The following is a 23964-nucleotide window of genomic DNA, read 5'->3' as shown; positions in this document are numbered from 1 at the left end:
AAGTCCAGAAAGATGCAGTCAATTTGTTTATTATTGTTCATGTCAACGTGGAAGTCTGATTTGAGTTCCATTAGTTGGCTTTCACAAGGAAATCGTTTTTGGAAACGGCGCTGTTGCGGGTAAGAAAAATTGCTGTCTTCAAGATGAGAGTAGATGTGGGACGCGATAATGTGTTCTAACATTTTGTAGCGAAAGCACAGTTTTGTAGCAAAGGTTCCAGGCAAATTCCTGGAGAGTCATCACCTTCCTTAACTCGGCGCAAATAATGATAGGAATTAGAACGAAAGAAGTTATGGTACAAATGCTGGAGATTCGAGTCCGTGCATCTGAATAAAGCTACAGCCTATGTCCAAATATAACTTGTGCTGTTCCGTACATGTTGGCCCGGACTTGCGAATCGGACTGACTGTGCTGCATAGCGCGTAAACAGGATGGAAGGAAGGAGTGAAATATAACAATGGTTTTTGAGACGGTCTACAGCTCGATATTATCGAGAATTTGAGACATTAGGGTAATGTTTACTGACCAAGCTATATAACCAGTGGTGGACATCACAGTTTGTGCGATAACCAACACAATCTTAAGTATGCAAATTCGCTATATAGAGCCTAAGTAATCAATTTTAGAAATAATCTTGGCCTTGCATAGTTTAAGCCAGCCAGTGCTGAACGTATAACCTCCCTTGGTAGAAACTATGCGGCTTGCCCAAATTTCGAGAACCTTGAACTCGAGATCCACAGTCAAACATATCGCACACTGCCCTACCGGTAATTATCTTCTCGCTCTGGAGAAAAAGAAGTGCGCCGAAAAAAACAGTTATATGGCACATAAATGAATTTCGCAGCACGTTTCTTGTGGCTATTAGTAAAAAAAAAATTAATGGGAATGCCTTAAATAGCGAATGGCTATGCATTGAGCAGTGTATCAATTCAGCTCTGCCACGACATGTCTCTTGTGTCCATCATTAAGCAATTATGTATTAATTTAAATTGGCTATTGCCCAGAAAACTACCGCGCAAAATTTTATGTCCGCAACTTTGTTGAAGGTTATCTGCAAAACTTACCGCTTTGTCTCGTACGTTATCTGGCACAGACTTTCCACGCACCTGTGATTGACATTGCGTCTTCAAGCGGGACGTGCACAAGCATCGGTCGCTGCCGTGATTCGCCGCTTGGCGAGAGTGAAGAATATCGTGGCCAAGTGTGTTATCACGATTAAAATGCAGCCTTGGAAGTATGAACACACTATCCACACCAAGACAAAATCATTTTAATCCGAGAAGATATTCTCTGAAATGTTCGTGTTCTTTAATTTTATGGCCGGATTTAGCACACTGAAATGGAAAATAAAGGCAAAACGTTTTTTTTTTACTTTGTACCGAAACCTCATCTCTGTTACGTCGCCGTGAAGACACGAACATCGAACTACATTCTTGTAGTTGGGTCGTCGTGGCAACGGCCCAATTATTCACTCCTTTAGGATGCGGCCTTGTCGATCTTTATGTATAGGAAATTATGCAGGCTTGAGCAGACGCTATGAATATATGTGACGTCATGACCGAACTTCAAGGAGCCTTCGCGACTCATCTTTTGAACATACACTTGTTTTCGGAGTTATCAATGTTCCCACCAAGATAACAGTGGATGTTTTGGGACATTCTAGAGGGGCTTATACCAATGGAAGTGAACATAGATTACTCGACAGTGCATCTTCAATAGCGACCTTTCGCTTTCGTTTACGACCTCTATCCCTCTACCGTTACAGGACCGTCTACATCCCTACTTTGCGTGCATGAGGTGATCTACGCCAGATGGAGGCATCTAACGTGGAACAGTTAACGCGCTCAAAGCTCGACGACGGCAGAAGAAGCTAGCTTACGGGCTGGGACGGACTTGGCATGGATTGGCTAGCACACTCTAAGCTGGAAGGCGGCCGGCATGGTAGCATGAATGAATGTGTGGTTTTTATTGGCGCAAGGGCCAGGTATGGCCAAAGAGCGCCACGCAAGGGTTAATGATTTCGCGGTGGAGTGATGGGTTCTATGAAGTTGGTGTGACGTGGCTGTAAAGGGGTCTAAAAATAGTCGCTGTAAATTGTGTAAAATGTACGCATAATAAGATTATGGCGATGACCAATGACGTGTACTATGAGCATTAAGGTGCATTGCTAAATAACGATACGATATAAAAATATGTAAGATGCTAAAATTCCCTAGAGCACCACTGCCTCGTAAGAGCCCTTGAGACACAAGGGCGTGGCGGCATGCGCTGTACAAATCAACTGTCACAGCGGCATCCTCTGGAAAGAGAATGCGCTACGAATTTAATGAGCTGATAACATGTAGGACGACATAATTTAAATAATTTAGGACTGCTTTGGTGTTAAAAACCGGTTCTTTACCAAGAAACATAGCTGGGTGGAAAGGGACGCAATAATGATATGCAAGAGGAATATGTTTCTATCTTTCAGATTCGGTTTTCCGACACTCCAAGAGGACGTGGAGGACGGTCAGCCTCTCACCACATCGACTACAGTTTGGCGGTTCATTTCCAGTAAGCAGAAAATTGTGGTTACCAAATGTGTGCCCTATTCTGAGGCGACAGAGTAGGACATCTGTTCGCTGAGATTTTGTTGGGGAGGGCGAAAAACCTAACTGTGGCTTTATAACCTGCAGTTTATTGTTTGTTTCTGCGTTCCACATGCGTCGCCAGTGTTGTCGCAGTTTCTTTCTTAAAAAAGGCTTCAGAGCTATGACAGGGACAGCAGCCGCAGGAAAGGTGGTTAGTGATGTCAGTGATGTGACCATTTTATCAGCTAGTACATTACTCTCGATGCTGCTATGGCCAGGCACCCAGCATATTACTACATGTTTATGTGATAGATATATTGCATAAGAGAGAGTAGAGTTCATTGAAGACAGGATTTGTATGTTTTTGTGAAAAAATTAACGCTTTTACAAGACATAACGAGTCTGTAAATACTATTGCTCAATCGAGTTTTAATTTATTTATATGTTTTACTGTAGACAGTACTGCATAGGCTTCTGCAGTGAAGATACTTGTTAAGGGACTCAATACGTCAGATTCAGAAAATGAGGGACCAACAGCAGCAAAAGATACGCCAGAATGTGATTTTGACGCGTCTGTGTAGAATTCTGAGCACGAGTACTTCGATTGAAGTTCACGGAAATGCATAGCGATTTCAAGGTCAGGTGCGTGCTTTGTGACCTCTCCAAGGGACACGTCACAGTCTATCACCTGCCACTCCCAGGGTGGTAATGGCTTAGCTGGAGGCATTAAACGATGTTCGAGAATTGGGGGATCCATTTCTTCGCTCTTACACGCAGTAACAAAGGTGCTCTCATGGAGGGTCTATTACGAAACAGTGTTTCAAATGTCAAGTCATTAGCGGTTGTGAAACACGGATGTTCCTTATTTGAGCGAACTTTAAGAAAATGGGTAAAGCTGATGTACGTTCTCTGAAAATGAAGTGATCACTCATCTGACTCTACGTATAGACTTTCGACAGGGCGTGTTCTGAAGGCGCCAGCGGCCAGGCGGATACCCCGATGATGAACGGGGTCTAACATCTTTAGTGCGCTCGGTGCGGCAGAGTGATAAACCATGGTACCATAGTCCAGTCGTGATCGAACTAAGCTCCTGTAAATATTCAATAAACACTGTCTGTCGCTACCCCACGTTGTGTGGCATAGGATTTTAAGTATGTTCATTGTTCTATGACATTTTTCTTTAAGATATTTTATGTGAGGATTGAAAGTAAGCCTGGAGTCAAGTATAACCCTAAGAAATTTTGTGCTCTTTGTTCACAGGAATTTGTTGTCTGCCCAGTTCTACCCAAGGATCTGGGACCAGGCCTCTCTTTCTTATGAAGAGAACACAAGAACTTTTGTGGGGGTTGACTTTAAATCCATTTTGGTCTGCCCATTTGGACACCTTGTTTAAGCCCTGCTGTACCTGTCTTTCGCATACTGTGAGGTTGCAGGATTTGAAGCCTATTCGTATATCGTCTACGTATACGGAATAAAAAATGGCCGGTGGTGAAGCACCGTAGTGTGTTCATCTTAACGATAAAAAGAGTGCAGCTAATCACGTCTCCCTGGGGTACACCAGTTTCCTGCGTAAAAGGACGTGACAGTGCATTGCCGACTTTTACAAGGAAAGTACGATTGGACAGGTAGCTTTCAATTATTTTCAACATATTTCCACAGATGCCCATTCCCGACAAGTCTCGCAAGATACCGTAACGCCATGTTGCATCATATGCCTTCTCCATATCGAGGAATATCGAGAGGAAATACTCTTTGTGTACAAATGCATCGCGGATATATCCTTCAATGCGCACAAGATGATCGGTTGTCGACCGCCTTTGTCTAAAGCCATACTGACAGGGATCGAGCATATTGTTGAGTTCAAGGAAATGTACGAGTCTGCGATTATTCATTTTTTCAAAAACGTTACACTGACAATTTGTAAGAGCTATCGGACGATAACTTGCTGCCAAGGTAGGGTCTTTTCCCTGCTTCAGAACAAGGAGCACAATCGCTTCTTTCCATGTAGATGGGAGGTATCCCGCAGCCCAAATAGTGTTGAAAAGTGTGAGTAGTGTAACTTGTGTGTCAGTATGTAAGTTTCTGATCATGTCATACATGACTCTGTCAGGTCCCGGTGCAGTGCTTTTGCATGTGTTCAAGGCAGCTCTCAACTCGGAAGTACTGAAAGGCCGGTTATAGGGTTCATTCTGTCTGGATTTTCGTATGATTCGCTTGCATTCTTTTATTTGTTTATATATGAGAAAGGATTGAGAATAACGGGTTGAGCTCGACACGCTCTCAAAGTGCTCTCCAAGTGAGTCTGCCTGATCTTGCAGGGTATCGCCTTGTGTGTTTACCAAAGGGAGTGAATATGCTTGTCGCCTTCTTATCCTATTAACCCTGTTCCAGACTTTGGCCTCATTTGTGTACGAGTTGATACTCGATAAAAGCTTTTGCCAACTCCCTCTTCAGGCCTGTCGGCGGGTTCTCCTGCCTTGGGACTTTACTTTCTTAATGTTGACAAGATCCTCTGCAGTGGGAGAAGCGCGTAGCAATTCGCACGCTTTGTTCTGTTTCCTACGAGCGATTCTACAGTCCTCGTTCCACCACGGAACACGCCGTTTGCAAGCCAAGCCATTTCAGATATGCATTTAGATGCGGCATCTATCATGAACTCTGTAAAATACTCCAGTGCAGCGTCAATTCGTAACGAAGACATGTCAGGCCATGAGATACTAGTAGGAGTTCGAAATTTCTCCCAATCAGCTGCATCAATCTTCCACCTAGGAGCCTGTGGTGGATATTCTTTTTGTTTAGGTGATCTTAGCAGTATGGGTTTAAGTATGAGTTTATAAGTATAAGTTTATAACAGCTGTGTCTTACCAGTACTCACGTACGGGGCAGAAACCTGGAGGTTAAATGATATTGCGCGACATAAAAAACGACACGGACGTGAGAGAAGACTACACACCAATTCCGGGCAAGTTGGTAATCCATTGCTTAAATGATATTGCGCGACATAAAAAACGACACGGACGTGTGTCGTCTTCTCTCACGTCCGTGTCGTTTTTTATGTCGCGCAATATCATTTAAGCAATGGATTACCAACTTGCCCGGAATGCTGCTCTCATTAAACCTGGAGGCTTACGAAAAGCGTCCTACTTAAATTGAGGACGACGCAACGAGCTATGGAAAGAAAAATGATAGGTGTAACGTTAAGGGATAAGAAGAGAGCAGATTGGGTGAGGGAACAAACGCGAGTAAATGATATCTTAGTTGAAATCAAGAAAATGAAATGGGCATTGGCAGGACACGTAATGAGGAGGGAAGATAACCGATGGTCATAAAGAGTTACGGAATGGATTCCAAGGGAAGGAAAGCGTAGCAGAGGGCGGCAGAAAGTTAGGTGGGCGGATGAGATTAAGAAGTTTGCAGGGACAACATGGCCACAATTAGTACATGACCGGAGTAGTTGGAGAAGTATGGGAGAGACCTTTGCCCTGCAGTGGGCATAACCAGGCTGATGATGATAAGCAGTATGGGGAAGTAATCGCTCCCGCAAGGATTGCTATAGTAACTTCCCATTCAAGTTCAGGCAGTATAGACTGGGAAGCTATGCTAATATCAATTGAAGAGAAGGTTCTGCTTGCAAGACAGTAATATGTGGGTTGCTTCTTATTCAACAGGCACGCACCAGTAGAAAAAAGGAACTGTTCAACGAGACAACCTCGCGCATCTATACGAGAGTCTCCCTAGAGGCTGCTGCGTGCATTGAAATCACCAAGAACAACATAAGGTTCTGGCAATTGATCTATCAAGGACGGAAATTCATGTTTGTTTAGTTGGCAATTCGGGGGTAAGAAAAGCGAGCAAATGCTGATGAGTTTGTTTAGTAGGACAACTCGAACCACCACTGCTTCAAGGGGCGTTTGTAGCTGTGAATGTTGACACGCTATACTTTTATGAGCGACAATGGCAACACCACCCGATGATGCGACGGCATCATCGCGATCTTTGCGAAACGTAACATACTTTCAGCGAAAGTTGGTGTGTTTGGATTTTAAGTGTGTTTCCTGCAAACACAGCACTTTTGGATTGTGTTTGTGGATGAGTTCTTGCACGTCATCAAGGTTTCTAAGTTGACCTCCGACGTTACATTGATTTGTGTATCCATATTTAAAGTAAATTGGTGCTGTGTATACGGAAATAGAAGTGATGCCTTAGATTGCAGAGCTCTTTCCATGCCCTGTAACGGGGAGTTTGCTCTTTTTGGAGCGTTCGAGGGAACCTCGCCGCCCCTTAGGCGCTTGGTGCGCCGTGAGGATAGGTGTAGCGTCCATTGCCTCTTGTGAGGCGCAGGACACGCGCTCTTGCGAGAAGTTTCCTGAGAGAGCCTCGCCTCGGAGGGCAAGGCCCCTGCGCCCACCAGCCCGGATGTCGATGGGGCTGCCTGTGGGATTGGGCTACGCCGGCTGTTGCCAGCGCTGGAAGGGGCCTCGGAGGTTGAGGCAGCCTTGGCTGCGCCCACCTTCGGGGTCGATGGTCCCTTCTTCTGGGTTGACGGAGCAGCGCTAGCTGCAACCGCCGCGGGGGCAGATGGCGTAACTGCCGACTCATTGGTTGTGGGTCGGCCAGCCGCCGGAAGCCGTTGTGTCGCTGCCCCCTGACGCGTCACATCGGCAAAGGTTTTTTTGGGTAGGTATGAAAACCACCTGCGTGCTTCCTTGAAACTTATGTTTTCCTTTACTTTTATCGTCACAATTTCTTTTTCCTTTTTCCAGGGTGGGCACGACCGCGAGTATCCGGCGTGCTCCCCTTCACAGTTTAAACAATGAAGAGTGTTCTCGCAAGCTTCAGAAGTATGTTCATGGGCATTGCACTTCGCATAGGTTTGACGGCCTCGGCAGCTTTGCGAACTGTGGCCGAAACTTTGGCATTTGAAACATCTGAGCGGATTGGGCACATATGGCCTAATACGGAGCTTGATTTACCCTGCTTCGATTGACTCGGGCAGGACACTTGATCCAAAGGTGATTATCAAGTACTTGGTTTGGATTTCTTTGCCATCTCGCCTAATCTTAATACTTTTGACATTGATTACATTCTGTTCACTGAAGCCCTCCAAGAGTTGAGCCTCAGTGAGCTCCAGCAAGTCATCGTCCGACACAACGCCGCGGGTGGTGTTCATAGTACGGTGCGGGGTTACTGTTAGTTGGGTCTCCCCAATTGACACTAGTTTCGGCAGTTTCTCGTATTGCTTCTTATCGCGGAGCTCCAGGAGGAGATCACCGCTTGCCATCCTGGTCGCTTTATAACCGGCTCCAAAAACATCAATCAAAGTCTTTTATACAAGGAACGGTGAAATGGTGCGCACTGGTTTGCTGGGTTTTTCCGAGTGAACTACATGGAAACGTGGGAAGTTGTGGACTTGGCGTCCGGAAAACTGAAACACTTCATCGGTGCGCCCTCTTTTCTGAGGGCATCAGGGAGTGAAGGAAAGGAGCTATCCATAAAGATATGTGAGATTTCGGCAGTACGCCAGCCACCCACCGTGGAGTCCTACAAGGGGACGCTGCAGGACCTGTGAAACACGGCCTGCAAACGCCAGCTGTACATTACCACTATAACCAAATATGAAATAACCTATGTTGGCTATTCACACAAGGTTAACCCTTGCTGCCTGGAAAAATTAGAAGCAAGCGGAAGCTAGGAGAGGACAGGAAAGATGAAAAGTGAGAGAAAGACGAAGGCTGGAGGGAGAGAGAGACAGGAAAAGGCAACTACCGGTTTCCCCCGGGTGGGTCAGTCCGGGGGTGCCGTCTACGTGAAGCAGAGGCCAAAGAGGTGTGTTGCCTCCGCCGGGGGGCCTTAAAGGTCCGAACATCCGGCATCGGCTCAACCCCCAGGATCCCCCTTTCTCCGGACACGGCTAAGCCACGCACGGCTACACGCGGGAGGGCCCAACCCTCGTGGGCTCGGGTCCGTGGTGTCGCAGCACACCAAACGCCTGCTGACGCAGGCGCCCCTGCGGGGGTCGGCACGGTAGCAGTAAGTGCTGGTGGTATGCAGGAACGTTATGGTCATGCAGGCGTCACAGAGGAGCGCAGAGCGCCGTCCCTTTGCTGTTGGTTCGTGTACATGCAAAGGGGCTCTCTGCCGCCACCAAGAGTGGCCTTGGGTCCCGTTAAAGAATAATAAGCAGGAGTGTGCGCTCAAATGCCTGTGGCAATTCCACACTCCCCGTTTGGCATCGCCACAAGTACCTTTTCTTAATTATTGTCGCGAAACAGGCAAGCAAGGAACCCAAATGCCGCGTTGCAATCAATCCACCACGAAATGTCACGAAATGCTCAAAATTTTAGTTCGAGAGATCCAGCGGTATGACAAAGTACTTCGGTCTATCTAGGGAAAACACGGGGAAGGCGGGAGATGGAAATTGAAGCCGATGAGCAAAACGAGAACAAGGCGAAAGCACAAGCCAACGTTTCGACAAGTGGACTTGTCTTCTTCAAGGCGGAAGAAGACAAGTCCACTTGTCAAAACGTTGGCTCCTGCTTTCGCCTTGTTCTCGTTTTGCTCATCGTCCGGTATATCTGTGATTCTTATTTTGCGCAACATCTTGTAGACACGCACCTATTAGGCGCATCGCCTGTCCGCTTGCTGCATGTGGACAAGCGCGATCGGCAAATGGGTGCTGCGTCCGGAAGACGAGGGCCGAACGTTTTCGAGAGCACTTCTCGCCCACCAACGTTCCGCCTACGGAAAGTCTTCGGCTGTACGTGGAACTAAGAACGACTTGTAAGAGGAGTGATGTTCACGAACTCACCCATTCGCACGTACTTGTCGGCGAAGGGGTTTTCCATGGGGGGCTCGGCGGGAGGTATGCCCATCTCGACATCAGATGGCCTCCCCATACTCTGGACGAAGCCGGGGCCAGGTGCGCGGCCGTAGGCGGGGGCGGGCTGTCTCATCTTGATACAAAATTTAGAGAAGCGTCCCAGGCGACGAATCTGTAATGTACGCGGGCAAAACAGAAGACGTCATTTTGTACCATGACTATACGGTAACGAAAAAGAGCACTCCATCGCGCGCATGCATTTCTTTTTTTTCCAGTGGTTGTTTTTCGCCAGCTAGGAACTACATTGATAGCGCTTGGCGCAAGAGGTGTCGTCACGTATCGGGACTTAGCCGAACGTTCTCGCCGAACTCCCGCACCGAAGAAGCTTGACAACTTGACGACTGGCGCATCACAAATGAGCATGCGACCGAGTACTCAACACTACCATCTTTGACGACGCTTTGTGTAATACGGACCCGGTGACCACGTTTGGATTCGCACACCAATTCGCCGACGTGAGATTCAGGGAAATGATGCTGCAATGTGATTTCGGAGCATACGAAAAGCCGTTGACGTCTTAGTGACGTGTGGTCACCATAACGCGTCACTATTGTATAGTGGCAACAAGCTTTTCCCGGCAAAAAGCAGGACGGAAAGCATGCAATACGCAACGGGGGCCCCCCGAACTCCCAGGCAGCAGGACCCGTTCCGTGTATATCTACAACCTTCCTTGTCTGCACCCTCTTCTCGCCCCCATGATGCTCTACCCTAATCCCGGAGAAAGAAACTGCATCGGCACACATGTGCCAACAGGTCAGATTAAACTGCGATTCCTTCCTTGGTTCATACTTTCGCAGAAGTACGCAATCTGGGCGTCGTACTATCGTTACCAGCTTCATAATTGCCAAGCTGAGGTTTCTGCCCAACGCAGCCTTGAACTATGTGCATAGCCTTCTGCATTTTTTGTGCTCTCTAACACCGCGAATATATTGAAGGCCATCAGAATCATTGCCGGCCGCTCGAACAAAGTAGGGATTGCTTCGAATTACCGAGTCATCCGCATCAAATTTACAGCAAGGAAAACTTGCGCATTCAGGTTTGCTCATTCAGGTTAGCCTGTGTGGCAATCCGTAAGCAAGCTGTAAGGCGCTATAATACAGCCAAGTTGGGAAGGCCGGGCAGCCCCATTGTTGGTGCAGTATTATATATATATATATATATATATATATTGCATGTCCGTAATTGCATGTCCGTAATAAATGAAATAAAGTAACGATAAAATAATGGAAATTAAAGTGGATGAAAAAACAACTTGCCGCAGGTGGGAACCGAACGCACCCCCTTTCTTCTCGTTTATATATATATATATATATATATATATATATATATATATATATATTTATATATATATACCGCGGCGGGTACAAGACGGGCGTCATCAGCACTCGGTGATCCTAAACGGTCTCACGGTCTCACTTCCGAGTACTGACTGAACCCGATGCTGCGTAGCTTACGTGACTGGACGACAAACAGAATATTGAGCATGGAATGGCGGATTGACTGGAGAAGGCGAGCTGTTGTATAAAAGCTACTGTATTCAAGCAATCGCTTGTTGCTTTTGATTCCTCAGCTATGTGGGCGCCGTTGCAAAACTCCTAAGCGAATCGTGCATCGTATATCAGGCCATTGCATATAAAGAGGATCAATTGCTGTTAAGCAATTCTCTAACATCAATTTATAACCGGTGCCACACCTGGAGGATGAGCCTTAATATCCCTAAGTGCTCCAATGTGACCGTAACGAAGAAATAGAAATAAAAAGGAATCGACTATCGCATGCATATATAATTATCAATGTCGACGTTATGCCTGTCGACAGGCGTAAATATAATTAAAAAAGGCTGCCTCTCCCGTAATAGAGAGTAGATGTAAGCATGAAATGGCTGCCGGTAAAGCAGATTGGTTGGAAATCATACTAGCCACAATCTTAAAATGGGTCACTTTTACAACGGCACACCCCACCACACAACACCGTACCCCGCCATACTGTGCACTGGTCCATATGGACGCAACAGTTTCCTTTCTCAGGCAGAGCCTCATTACAAGTCTCGTCTCGGTCAAACAGCCATCCGCGGTGGGCCGGGCGGTACCGGCTTGGACACTGCCAGACGCGCCACGGACCTCACGGATCGCTGGCGTTGAAAAGAGCGCAGGCAACTCTGTCGTAGCGCCAAAAGATGACAATCAAGTGTATAGTGCCGTGTATATGCCTTTTGAATGTCGCCTATTGGAAATGACAAATAAAACTTCAGCGTACTAGAAGTTACAGTTTGAGCGATATTGTGAATAAACATTTGGAAGAACTCGGAAGCAATATCTGTTGCAACTTGTTTAGGAAGAAGCTAGCGTATGTAATGCGGTCTTGACTGGTTGCCCGGATGATCTCGCTTTGTTCTCGCAACTTGCCCGGATGTTCTCGTTTGAGTGACACTAATGAATGCTCTGGCGTTTGGCTCAAGGTCATTTGAAGGTCGCTGACAATGGACCACGAGCATTTTGTGCTTAAAACACAGTTTCTCAGCCTCAAAAAGACTCTGGTTGCTTCGACAACGTCTGGAACATTGTACGAGTAATGCAAAACTAGTTGCTTGTACGTCACTGGTGAGTCCTCTACTTAAATATGGTGCATGTCGTTTTGGACGCACACATAAAAACTGATACAGATAAACTGGAAAGAGTACAAAAAGGAACACTAAGGTTTACCTTTAGCGCCTTCTGAAGACAAGAGTCACTCTCTGATCTCCGTTGAAGGTCTAGTCTCCCAACATTGTATGAGCGCCGTAAGTTACACCATCTCGTGATGCTTTATAAGACAGTCAACGGCCAAACTAAAATGAAATGCGACAAATGCAATGAATGTATGGTACCTCAGCAACTTTCTTAGCTCCTGCAGTGGCACTGGCGAAATCATGTGACCACAAGTGGAAGCCACTTTCAAAGATCAGGCCAAACGCCTCGCAGATTCTGGTTACCCGATGCATATGCTCACCTCTGTTGCGGAGGGCTTGAGCAGGAAGTGTAAAAATGCATCGAATGGAAGCAGTGCCACTTCTGGAACTAAGAAAGTTGCTGTGGTACCATATATTCATTGCATTTCATATAATTTGGGAAGAATGGCGGCAAAATTGGGGGTGGACGTGGCTTTCTCTGCCCCTGAGCGTCTTCAAAAGCTATGCAAACAGGTTAATACAGAGAATAACAAAAGGCGCGCATTTTCTACTCAACATGGCAAACGATTTGTAACTTGCACTCTTAACTTTGTCTATGCCATTGCTTTCGTGTGAAAGAACGTATGTTGGTCAAGCCGGCAGATGACATCAATGAGAGAATAAAAGAGCATCGATATAAAGTCACTAGGGTAATCTCGGGTCATTTGGGTATTCATTGCCGAGATTGTTCCTGCCATTCTTTATAGGGCTCAAAGCAGGATGACAAGGGAGATTGTGGAAGCCTACGAAATTGCGAAATTACAGGAAAGGTGCGTGAGCAAGCCTTCGGTGTCGCTATCTGAAAGAGATATGGTTCCTCGATTTATCTTTGTAACCATTGCAGTATGTGTTTTCACCATGACTTGCACACGTGTACGGTTCATCGATATGCACCACTGAATGTTCTTTTTTCTGTCACGGTTGTTTCCGCTCACACGGTATATATACATCGATGCGGGTGAAAATAAAATCTATAGTTGAAAGTGAAGCGCTGTCTCTGGTGTGTCTGTTTCTACGTCCTCGTTCAGTCGCGATCATACTCTCTATCACTGAATGTTCCCCTGACAATGATCGACATTTATGTATTTATTCTGTGCCATTACATAAAAATGATTGATTAAAATCATTACCTGAGCCATTAATCTGCTAAAAGGCCTAAGAGTTGAAAAAACCACGTGGTGTGCGGGCTGGGAACGTAAATAATTTTATGTGCGAGACTTGAACAATTAGTATATTATGTCTGAAGCAAAAATCGACTAGCTATCTAGTGGCGAAGCGCTAACGGGTTGTATCCAACTGGCGATTTAATAAACTTGATAATCCTCTCACGAGAGCAATACGGCGATGCCGCGAAACGGTTCCACGATACTGTTGGTCTGAAGTGCATCAATTAAGTAGATTGGGTTCGATACCAAGACTGTCGAAGGGTATTTTTTCGAGATTCCATACGGAATAGCTGCAGATATCAGCTGGTAAAAAGTGTAAGATCGTACGTTTTTAGGCTATCCATAGACATCCTCTAGTCTTCGACCAGAAACGGTCGCAAACTCTCTAGTAGACTGTTTGAGTGGAGTGTAGTGATGGCTGACGCGTGTTCATAGCGAAACCATGCCAGGACCCAGCGTCCGTGAGAGATAAAAGGGATCGGAAATGCAGGGAGGTTAACCGGATAAGATTCTGGTTTGCTACCCTGCACTGGAGGAAGGGAAAGCGGAAACGCCTCACCTGGTAAAGTCAGTAGACCGACGCTGCAATCCGCTGGTGGAACAGTGGGACTAGGCAGCCGGCGTCTCTTTGTCTTCCTCACTCCTCGCGAATTCCATTCATGGCACACACCCACAGCAGAATTTCATGCCAAGATCACTCCGGGGAAATATGGCACTGTGGTCGCTTCTGTCGCAGTAGGGATTGTACCTTACGGTGAAGCCACTTATGACTGGGGCTCCGTGTATTTTTCGTGTCCGTCAAGAAATATGTGCGAGCAATAACTATCATCATCAGCAGCGGCTCATGCCACTGCTCGCGCGTTCGTCGTCGTCTTCTTCCACAGCTCGCACCGTTGCCGCTCGTCATACCAGCGTTCCCATACTGCCCCTCCCTCTGCAAAGGCGTTGACGGCACTGGCCCACTGCCAGTCGTTGCGGTGATTTCGGTCTCAAATTGTTTGGCTCAATATCTCCCGAAATGAAAACACGAATGTATATAACCAATGTATAACACGAATGAACGCGGATGTATAAAAATAAATGTGTTTCGTCACGATGACTACCGATCAAGCCATTAAAGGCGTTCGTATCGTTGTTCAAAATTGTGTGTTACCTCTTTGTGATGTGCTAAACAGCTTCGCTGGTCTTCCACATTCACAGAGTGGAATGGCTCATGATTCTCTTTCTTTAGAGCTATTGGCATAATTTGGGAACCTCACCCATGTTTTCGGGGCCGTCTGCTTGTCGAGCTGGGTCTCCAACCGCTTTCCCATCAGCCGCAGGGGTGGTGAAATTCTAGGAGGTCATGCAGGCACCGCTTTAGAAGGGTGGTAAGGATAAGCACCTCTTCAAGATGGAGTACCAGTAAGTTCTAAATCACATTCATCATAAACATGTTTTATGTGCACAGCCATCTGTATGAAATGCACCCTCGTACCTAAAACCGGCCCAGCGTCAGCGCCACTGTGATTGTGCACCGTGTTCTATGACTATGCGCAATTAGTGAATGCATGTTTTATCGTGTAGCATGTTACTGTAATGAATTCCACCAAAAAGAAAAAGTGGTGATGAAATGGTAGAGCATTCGCTTCGTATGCGGGAGGTACTAGGTTCGAATCCTGGTGCCGCCGAAAACACACTGCCTTTTTTTTTCTAATGGTTGAAACGTACCACGACCAGGCGCTCGTTTGTTTACGTTGCTTTTCATCTCGAAAAGGGGGGAGGGGACCTACAGAGATTTGCGAAGGTCTCTGGCCACCCCCTGCCTCGCCACAGTTTCGGTGAAACAGTCGAGCATCTTCCGCTGCTGTTAATGGCAGAAGATTTGGGCCACCTAGTACCCGCCAGTAAAAAAAAAAGAATAAAAAAAATGTACAAGCCCGCTCCCGGCAAGGTGCTTGGCAACTGCTGGATTTTCAGCCGCTTGGAAGGACCTGCCCCTAATGGGGAGGGGAAGTTGGCATGGGACCTGCAGTCTGGTAAAGCACAAAGCAACTTTTTTTTTTCAGCCAAGCTGCGAGCCCTGGGTCCACTAGTGGCACGAGTCCAGGTATATCGCCGCAATTTCTGCAAAACTTCGATGGCACCGCACGTATAAATTATTTGTTGAATTTGCTACAGCGCGCTAGCCTGTTTCAGAACATTTCGAATGTGTACATGTTATTCATGTCCTTGTCGTAATTATTCGAAATTGGTTTCCGAAAAAAATTGATGCGTGGTCGCATAAACTTTCCGAAACGTAAGTTACTCGCAGACAATGCATTAAAGCAAATTAGGTTCTACGTGCCGAACTGCAATCTGAATATGAGGCACGCCACAGTTGGGGGCTCCGGAGTATTTTGACCATGACATGACAGGAACTTTATTTGAGACCTGAGGGACTGAGATCTTGGGGAGCCAAAGCCGAAGGCTCCCGAAGGTCAAATCGGGGCCTCCACCCACAAGGGGACCGGGAGATGAAGTCCCTCCGCAATGTCGTGGGCCCTCTGGACAGCCTGGAGTTGAATGTGGAGATTGCTGCTCTTGAGAGATTCCTCCCATTGTTCTTTCGTGATGGGTGGAGAGGCGTATTTGACCAGCTGGCGTTTTTTAACGTGTACCCAATGCAGTGCACAAGAGCGTTTTTGGCATTTCGCGCTATGGGAATGCGGCGGGCATGGCGGGAATTATTTTTCACTAAGCATTTTTCACTGAGCATTTCACTTATCATGCGGATATTTAGCCGTATACAGAATATTAGCGGTGTGTAGACGAAGGTATAGACATCAATGCCAAAATTTAATCTCCCTTGGATGCAGTTGCTTTAATCAGTAAAACAGATGATTCATCAAAAAAACAACGGAACAACGTTATGGGCACTATTTGAGTTCGATGTTCACGTACACCGATTTGTTGACAATAAAGCCGCTAGAATCAATTTGCTCCCACTGCACCGGGCTGCTGCAACCACCGGGGTTTCCATGTCCCGGCTCCGGTTTCCTCACCATGCTTTTCTGGTCCAACAGTATCGGCGACGAGATGTCCTTCGAGTAGTCCCTGGGGTGGGCGAGGACGAGCGTGACTTGCTTTTCAAAGGGCCACACCACGTGGTTGTCCCACTCGCCGTCTCTCAGGTACACGACGAACAGCACCGTCACAGCTCCGTTCTCGTCCATCGTCAGCTTGCACTGAACGGCCAGCGTGTAACCTCCCAGAGTGCAGGTCTTCGTGTCCGTAATGGACTGGTTCGTGCTGAGGGAGCGAAATTTGTCGTAGATGTCGGGAAATCCGATCGTCGTGATGAATGCGCCACCCTTGCTGGCAGGCCGAAAGGGTCCTGGAGTGGGTGACTTCGAAGCCTTTAGTCCCATCTTAATCTCTTATCTCTTCACTTGAGATTACGGAAGACAAGGAACTGATGTTGAAAAGCTCAGGTGGTGTGTCGGTGGCTTATTGTGAAGGGGCGTGGGAGACGATCGACGCTCGAAAAATTAGCGCTGCGCTCATGGTGCGCGTCATCGAAAGGATAGTTTTTATGCCTGACGGAGCTTTTTAAATGACTCCTGTCACGGTTCTAGCTGTTATCACTGCTCGTTCACGCTGGGTGAAAGGACTCTGCACGGCGGAGGTATAGGTCACATGTTTGAAGCATTTATGCTGCATGACGCAGCAGGCACACATTAAGCATACGATAACGCTTGCAAACCATCGGCAGAAAGCAAATGTTTGCCGGGTGACAAACACGCGCCTCGGTTTCGAGTCACGCATTGTGGATAAACTTGCGGCCAAATGAAAGTAGCGATGGTCAGTTCCTGTTAAAATAGAACTGGCTTCCCCACTCGATGACCGTTAGGTCAAATCCTTGACCATTGGCCAGGTTTACTATTTGTTTTCTTTCTATGTGAGCTTACGTGACTCGTTTGCCGCGCTTCGTGTTTAATTTTGAATACAGACGCGCGAGGTCAACGTGACGGCATTGTTGGTGGTTGACACGAGTTCAGCAGTTTGAAAACAGCCTTGAAGAGAGTCCAGGTGTACGCTGACTCGACAAACAATGAAAGCTCGATGCAATTTGACCTTTCTCGACAATGCTACGATCATTAAATTTTTAAGGTTGCGCTCTATTGGCTCTTTATGTACTTGTGCCACGGTTTTTCGCGTATTAATTACCTGACCGTAGAGCTCCTTGAGTTCTGCAACGCTGCAGCTCGGCCAGTTTAAGAAAGAACCTTTGCCGGCATTAACTTTGTAGCCAGCCATGCCTGGCGGAGCATGGCCTGAGTAGCCTGTGCGCCATTAAACTCCAAGTAACTAACTCATGGTTGTGCGGCGCACTCGGTGACACACTCCGCTAAGGCAACACGCGGGCGGCAGACAGTGGTATCGGGATTCATGGATACAACAAGCCACGTCACACTGGAATGACGGCACACATTTTAGTGTAAGCATGGCGAAGTTAGGGCTTCGGAAACCGGCCACGGATTCGTCTGTTGAACTGGCCGCCTTGTATTCGCCAGTCTGCGAAAAAATTTTGTGGCCGAGTGATGCATAGTTGCTATATCATCTGATATTTCTGAATAAAAAAAAATAAGGGAATGTTCCTGAACGTTCCTGAACAGTCAGTTTTGTGCAGAATACGTGGGTACATTATAGGAGCGTCCTTCCTTCAAAAAACAAGAACAAAGATAAAGAGTAATTCTGTAGTAAGCACTTGCAATAATTTCGGTCTTTAGTCACTCAAGCACATGACTTAAGCCATGGAATGGGTGTCATACACTATATTTTATTTACGTGCAAATAAACAATTGTTTTCATAGAGCGGGGTACACCGGGATAGATCTGCCGAGCAATTTCACTGACACAAATAAACTATACACAGTGTCCTAGCTTGCTAGCAATAATCGATATATTGACTTTATGAGGCCCAGAACTGATATTAAGAGTGTACTTAAATATATCTATGGATACAGTTTAATGGGTCGAGTGTTCATCAACACGATCTAAAATACTGCAGTATGAGAGTATCATGGACTGGTGCTAGAGACTTTCCTAAGTGAGCAAAAAAAAAATATGTAGGTTCCAAGAAATTTAGAAATCGATCTGCGCGAAGCTTTTATGAGGCAACAAGGCAACGTGAGCTCAGCACAATGCGTTGGCGGGCTAGTTGGTGCGAATCCATGAATACTTTGTTTAGCGCAAAACGACAGAGACAAGAAAGACGACAGGACAAGGCGCTACTCTCAACTGACATCATTTTATTGCGTCACTCCTTTATAGACCGCTCAACCCAGAGGAACATGCGCAGTGAGCACCATGCGGTGGAGCCACCAACATCCGATCCCAAGAGCACACTCATGCGATAGAATCCAAAAAACCAAATTCAGCGCTGTCCAAGGTTAACGAAGGCACACTAATGCACTGTGACCCCAATGACTGAATGAAAAAAGCTTCCGATAACTCTCGGGCGGTGGTGTAACGGCTCTTTTTCAAAATCGTGTTATCACGAAACATGGGTTTGCACTTGCATGTTTTACAATGCTCAGCCAAATGGGAACCTGTGCCTGTTGGTATGGATCGCTCATGTTCTCTAAGGCGCTCGTTAACACAGCGGCCTGACTGCCCTACATAGACTTTGCCACATGACAAGGGAATCTTATAAACCACACCGACTCTGCAATCTACAAACTTCACGTGGTTCTTTTCACAATCAGGTTTTTTACTTGTTTTAGAAATACGGCTGCACAACATTGACAGTTTCTGAGGAGCGGAAAACACTACCGGAATTTGGTATCTAGTGGCGACATTCTTTAGATTGTGAGCCACTCTGTGGCAATACGGCACAACTTCAGGCCTCTTCTTTTGTGTGATGCGGTTACTTTTGTGCCGCTTCCCTTTCAGTTTCTGAAGCAATACCTCCGAGACTGACGTCACCACCACACTTGGGTAACCAGCAGCCTGCAGCCTATTTAACTGAGCAATGAAACTCATGTTCGCAGAGTGATGACAAGATTTCATTAAGGAAGATTTTAAACACATCAAAGCAATGGCGCGTTTCACAGTCTTTGAGTGCGCAGACGCGTAAGGTAAAAGTTCCTTACGTGCACGTGGCGAATACATCCAACAGGCGTGGCCTGTTTGTAAGGATAGCTGCAAATCTAAAAACTGGAGTTTACCGTCCCTAGATAGCTCATGTGTGAAAGTTAAACCTTTGCCATTGACAATTGAAATTGACATACCAACAGGCACAGGTTCCCATTTGGCTGAGCATTGTAAAACATGCAAGTGCAAACCCATGTTTCGTGATACCACGATTTTGAAAAAGAGCCGTGACACCACCGCCCGAGAGTTATCGGAAGCTTTTTTCATTCAGTCAGTGGGGTCACAGTGCATTAGTGTGCCTTCGTTAACCTTGTACAGCGCTGAATTTGGTTTTTTGGATTCTGTCGCATGAGTGCGCTCTTGGGATCGGATGTTGGTGGCTCCACCGCATGGTGCTCACTGCGCATGTTCCTCTGGTTTGAGCGGTCTATAAAGGAGTGACGCAATAAAATGATGTCAGTTGAGAGTAGCGCCTTGTCCTGTCGTCTTTCTTGTCTCTGTCGTTTTGCGCTAAACAAAGTATTCATGCAACGTGAGCTATTCGGACAAGAGGCGTGCTGCACATTTTGGCGACAAACGCGTCCCTCAGCCACCATGGTGGACCTTGCAGAGAAAGCAAACTTCTTTCAGCATCATTAAAACGTGTCAAATCGCCAGGCACGTCTTGTCTACCTTTGAAGAAATACGCCGTAGCGCCATAGCGAATTTCGGCTACGAACACGGTTAACATGCCACGTGTCTCAAACCACTGGCTTAAAAATTACATTTTGAGGTTTTGCGTGCTGAAGGCACGATCTGCAGGGTTACCGGCAGGGTTGCTGGCTGGGTTACCCGCATGTTCTCTGAATTGACTCATAACTTAGGCACAAACACACGCATGAATGTACATCATTCATTATTACAGGTAGTAAAATAAGCTCAGAACTTTTTCTAGGCAGTGTTGCCTACATTCTCGCTGAGAACGCATGACGTTGCAGAAACCACTATTGGTGCGAGTCAAATTCATAAGAGAAGTTCGTTAAGACATGGCAGAGATGTTGCCCTGAGGTTGACTCCTTTAGCTTGCTACTCTGCGCAGAGATAAAGGAAACCGGACCCAAAGATGGTTATGAGTGGTGAGAATGTGAATATGAATAAATGATCTTACAGATCTACTTTCACAGCCTCGTGTCAAGCCCCGTGCTGTGAAGGAATAGCTCTAAAAGATTGTTTATGCACTGCTTTGTTGACGAGAAAACGTAGTGGAACATTACCTATAGTCGCCATGAATCGCGCCCGCTCCTGTTGTGCTACTTTATCGGGCAGTGCGTTCTATATTTTACTTTCGTTTTGAACCGTCCTTGTACATTCCTTAGCACGTTGTTACCCACAAGTTCCAGTCTTTATACCGAGGCTGGTTATTTTGCAAATGAATGACTTGATGAATGAATTTATTGCGCTTCTAGTATTGGCTTCGTGAGTTTAATGCTGTCGGACATTCTGTTATCGAATACCGCATTACGCGATACCTTGCCTAAAAGATAGTAAAGCTCGCGCGGCATGTGGCCCTGACGCAGAGAGCAAGCAACAAGGCAGCGTGTTGTTTGCCAAGTGCTCCCAGTGAACGCCGTAAATGAAAAGGACATTGAGAGTATGACCGAAATTTCTGATACCTGCATTGTTACCCATGACATTATGGTCATATGGCAAAAAAAACAATGGTGACTGGAATTTACGGCTTTATTACCCTTTCGAAACAGGTAACCGCACAGCATATACCATATCTGCTCGTCGGCCGTGAAACACGCTACACGGTATCGCGATGTTCGTAGTCGTTATCGCTAGGTAGATATGGGCAGCGAGTGCAGGCAGGTGGTTACTATAGCGAAGCGTGAGGACCTAGAACTCCGGCGCCCTAGATCAGCGTCACATGAGTAAACACTGGATGACGCCACAACTGGCCACGTGAAGGCTATATTAGAACCGCGTCGGCCCGAGAAGCAATCTGCAGGTGAGACAGCACTGAAGTGCCACTGTTGCTGAACTTCCACCGCCGCTGTGTGTTTTTGCCTGCTCCGGCGAGCACAACAAGCTGCCCGGTTATGCCCGAGTCAGCGAGACCCGAAGCCAAGCGAGAAGACTGCAGCGAGCAACAGTTGTTGTCGGCTAAAGCAGCGACGAAAGCGCCAATCACTCCAGGCCCGTACCGATGTGCCTCCAAGCCTGGAACTTTCGTCACCATGTTCCCGATCGCCGGAATACGCGACAAGCTTCGGCGTCTCGACGAGGGCTGCAATGTGGAGGAGACGATCGAGAGCCAAACGGACACGCTAGGCGGCTACACTTTCGGTATCCAGTGCAAGCTGCAGAAGGACGACGCGGGCGAAGTGAGAGCATTGTTCGTTTTGTTTCTGAGCAGCGGAGAATGGGACGATTATCTCGACTGGCCGTTCGCCAAGGAGCTCACGGTGATCCTCGCGCATACCGAGGATCAGGAGAAGGACATCAGGTTGACCGTGTGCGTCGGCGACGATTGCGACTTTGTGAAGAAACCTGCCCCGGACTGCTGCAACAGGGGGCACCAGAGTAAGCCAGTGAGCTTGGAAGAGATCGAAAGCAGAGGACTTATTTGTAACGACACTTTGTACGTAAACGTCGAGCTAGAATAACGGCCACAGTGCTGCTGCGCTTCCGCGTACTTAGAGCTCGAATCGACCGGCATCAAGGCTGACATTGCAGTCAATAAATTATTGCATATTTAACTGCAAAATGCGCTCTTGTTTGTGTCTGTTTGCTACTTTTGAGAGAAATGCATAGGGGTTCTGTGAAGCAAGTCGTCAGTTCACATACTCATGACTCACGACAACGAAAGAGATATTAAGAATGCTCAGTTTTTATCTATGATCATTGTGTTCGTTACTGAAGACTTGAGTGGCAGTAAGATTTTCGTGATCAGTGTTACGTGCCCTTATAAGAAAAAACTGGGATTCGTATCACGTTTCATAGACCATTATACGTAATATGACGCTCAACTATGTACTGACTGAAATTCAAGGTCAGAATCACAATCAAATTTATTAGGTTCACAGAAGGAAACGACATACGAATTAGTACGCAGGAGTATGTCTGAGAGCTTTAGGGTGGCATCCTGTCAAAGGTTATAGAATAATGTTAAAACAGCAATTAAACGGGACTAAACTTTCTAGTATTAGAACCAGAAAAGTTAGTGAAACAGGCGGCACTGCTAAGATTGTAAGCAATGGACCAGTTTGTAGAGAGCCAAATAGGAAACGTAATTTTCCAATAATTCAAAAAGTAAGAAAAATAATATTGTTAAAATATGTCAAGTGATAAAGAATGCTCAATTTTAGATAGTAGAGCGTTCGAAATAGATAAAGAAGAGAAATAATTGATATGTCGACCACTGCTAACCCGTATTACATTATGAAAGAATGTCTATCTGACGCAAATCTAGAAGGATTACCGTTCTGAACAACAATGGAAAGCAAACTTCATGGAGTAAGCTGATTCGCTTGCATGACCGCTACATTGGGAAGATGACATTTCAGCAGACGACAAATTGAGAGCACAATAAAAATGTAAAGCAACGAAGACGCACTGCTGCGATTTGAACTGAACGTTAATATTCTAATGTCAAGCTATTTTATGCGCAGTATAAGAGTTAATCGCATGAGATGAGTACTGACCGACCTTGTGATACAATAGGTAATGTGGCTGTGAATAAAGGTGTCGTGGAAAATGTTACACAAGTGACGTGCCACAAGTGCCATTATATATATATATATATATATATATATATATATATATATATATATATATATAACGCCATCAGCTGCTTTCCTTCGGAAGTGCGCACAACGCATAGCATATTTCAAGTTCGCATCAAAAATTATAAAGGGAAGAGTATTCATGAAGCAAAGAAAATATGTTTTCCTATGGAATAATATAAAAAAACGTGGTGATATAAATGGAAGATAATGAATATATTCCAGGTTACAATGGCATCTAGTTCTTTGTTGGGTATTAGTCTCAGAGCAAATAAATTCAGCAGAATATAGTATTGACGCATCGTCTGTTTGCACAAAGTGAAGATTCACATTTATTAATAATCTGAGGGAGAACATCTATCAGAATCAAATATAAATCTTGGCCGGGTAATGACCGTTGCGGAACACCTTAAACAGTATTCATAGTCTTTTCGTCTCAACTGAATAAATGCAGCCTGTTGTCTATTTGAGAAGCAGCTAATAATTAGTAATAAAGCAGGCCTAAAAATGATAATAGCGTGAAGTTTGGCTCCCAAATTAGTGTGATTAATTTACTCAGCAGTTTTAGACACAATATATTATATATAATACGTTTCTTGATTATATTACTAAACATGAGGGAACCCTAATGGAAAAATTATTTCACATGCTTGTTCTACAAGCTTTCCCAAGCACTGAGATGTCAATAACCTCGTTTTAGTTGTCATGGGAATGACTGAGTCTTAAAAATTGAATTTATAGTATGCGAAAGAGACGA

General features: G+C 45.9%; 1 protein-coding gene across 1 annotated transcript in view; it reads right to left on the bottom strand.

The window, feature by feature from the left end:
• The window catches only part of LOC126528531 (protein lifeguard 1-like), a 49934-nt gene extending 35931 nt beyond the window's left edge, over positions 1-14003 (bottom strand). Inside the window, exons 1-2 of the mRNA XM_055069084.1 lie at positions 13883-14003; positions 9379-9562 (exon numbers count right to left, since the gene is read on the bottom strand). Of these exons, the coding sequence (XP_054925059.1) occupies positions 9379-9523 (145 nt within the window). The 5' untranslated portion in view covers positions 9524-9562; positions 13883-14003. The remainder of the gene's footprint in view (positions 1-9378; positions 9563-13882) is intronic.
• Between the last annotated feature and the right edge of the window lie 9961 nt (positions 14004-23964).

The sequence above is a fragment of the Dermacentor andersoni genome, chromosome 9 (assembly GCF_023375885.2).
Source record: "Dermacentor andersoni chromosome 9, qqDerAnde1_hic_scaffold, whole genome shotgun sequence".
Lineage (NCBI taxonomy): Eukaryota > Metazoa > Arthropoda > Arachnida > Ixodida > Ixodidae > Dermacentor > Dermacentor andersoni.
This window is presented reverse-complemented; position numbering and strand designations above follow the sequence as displayed.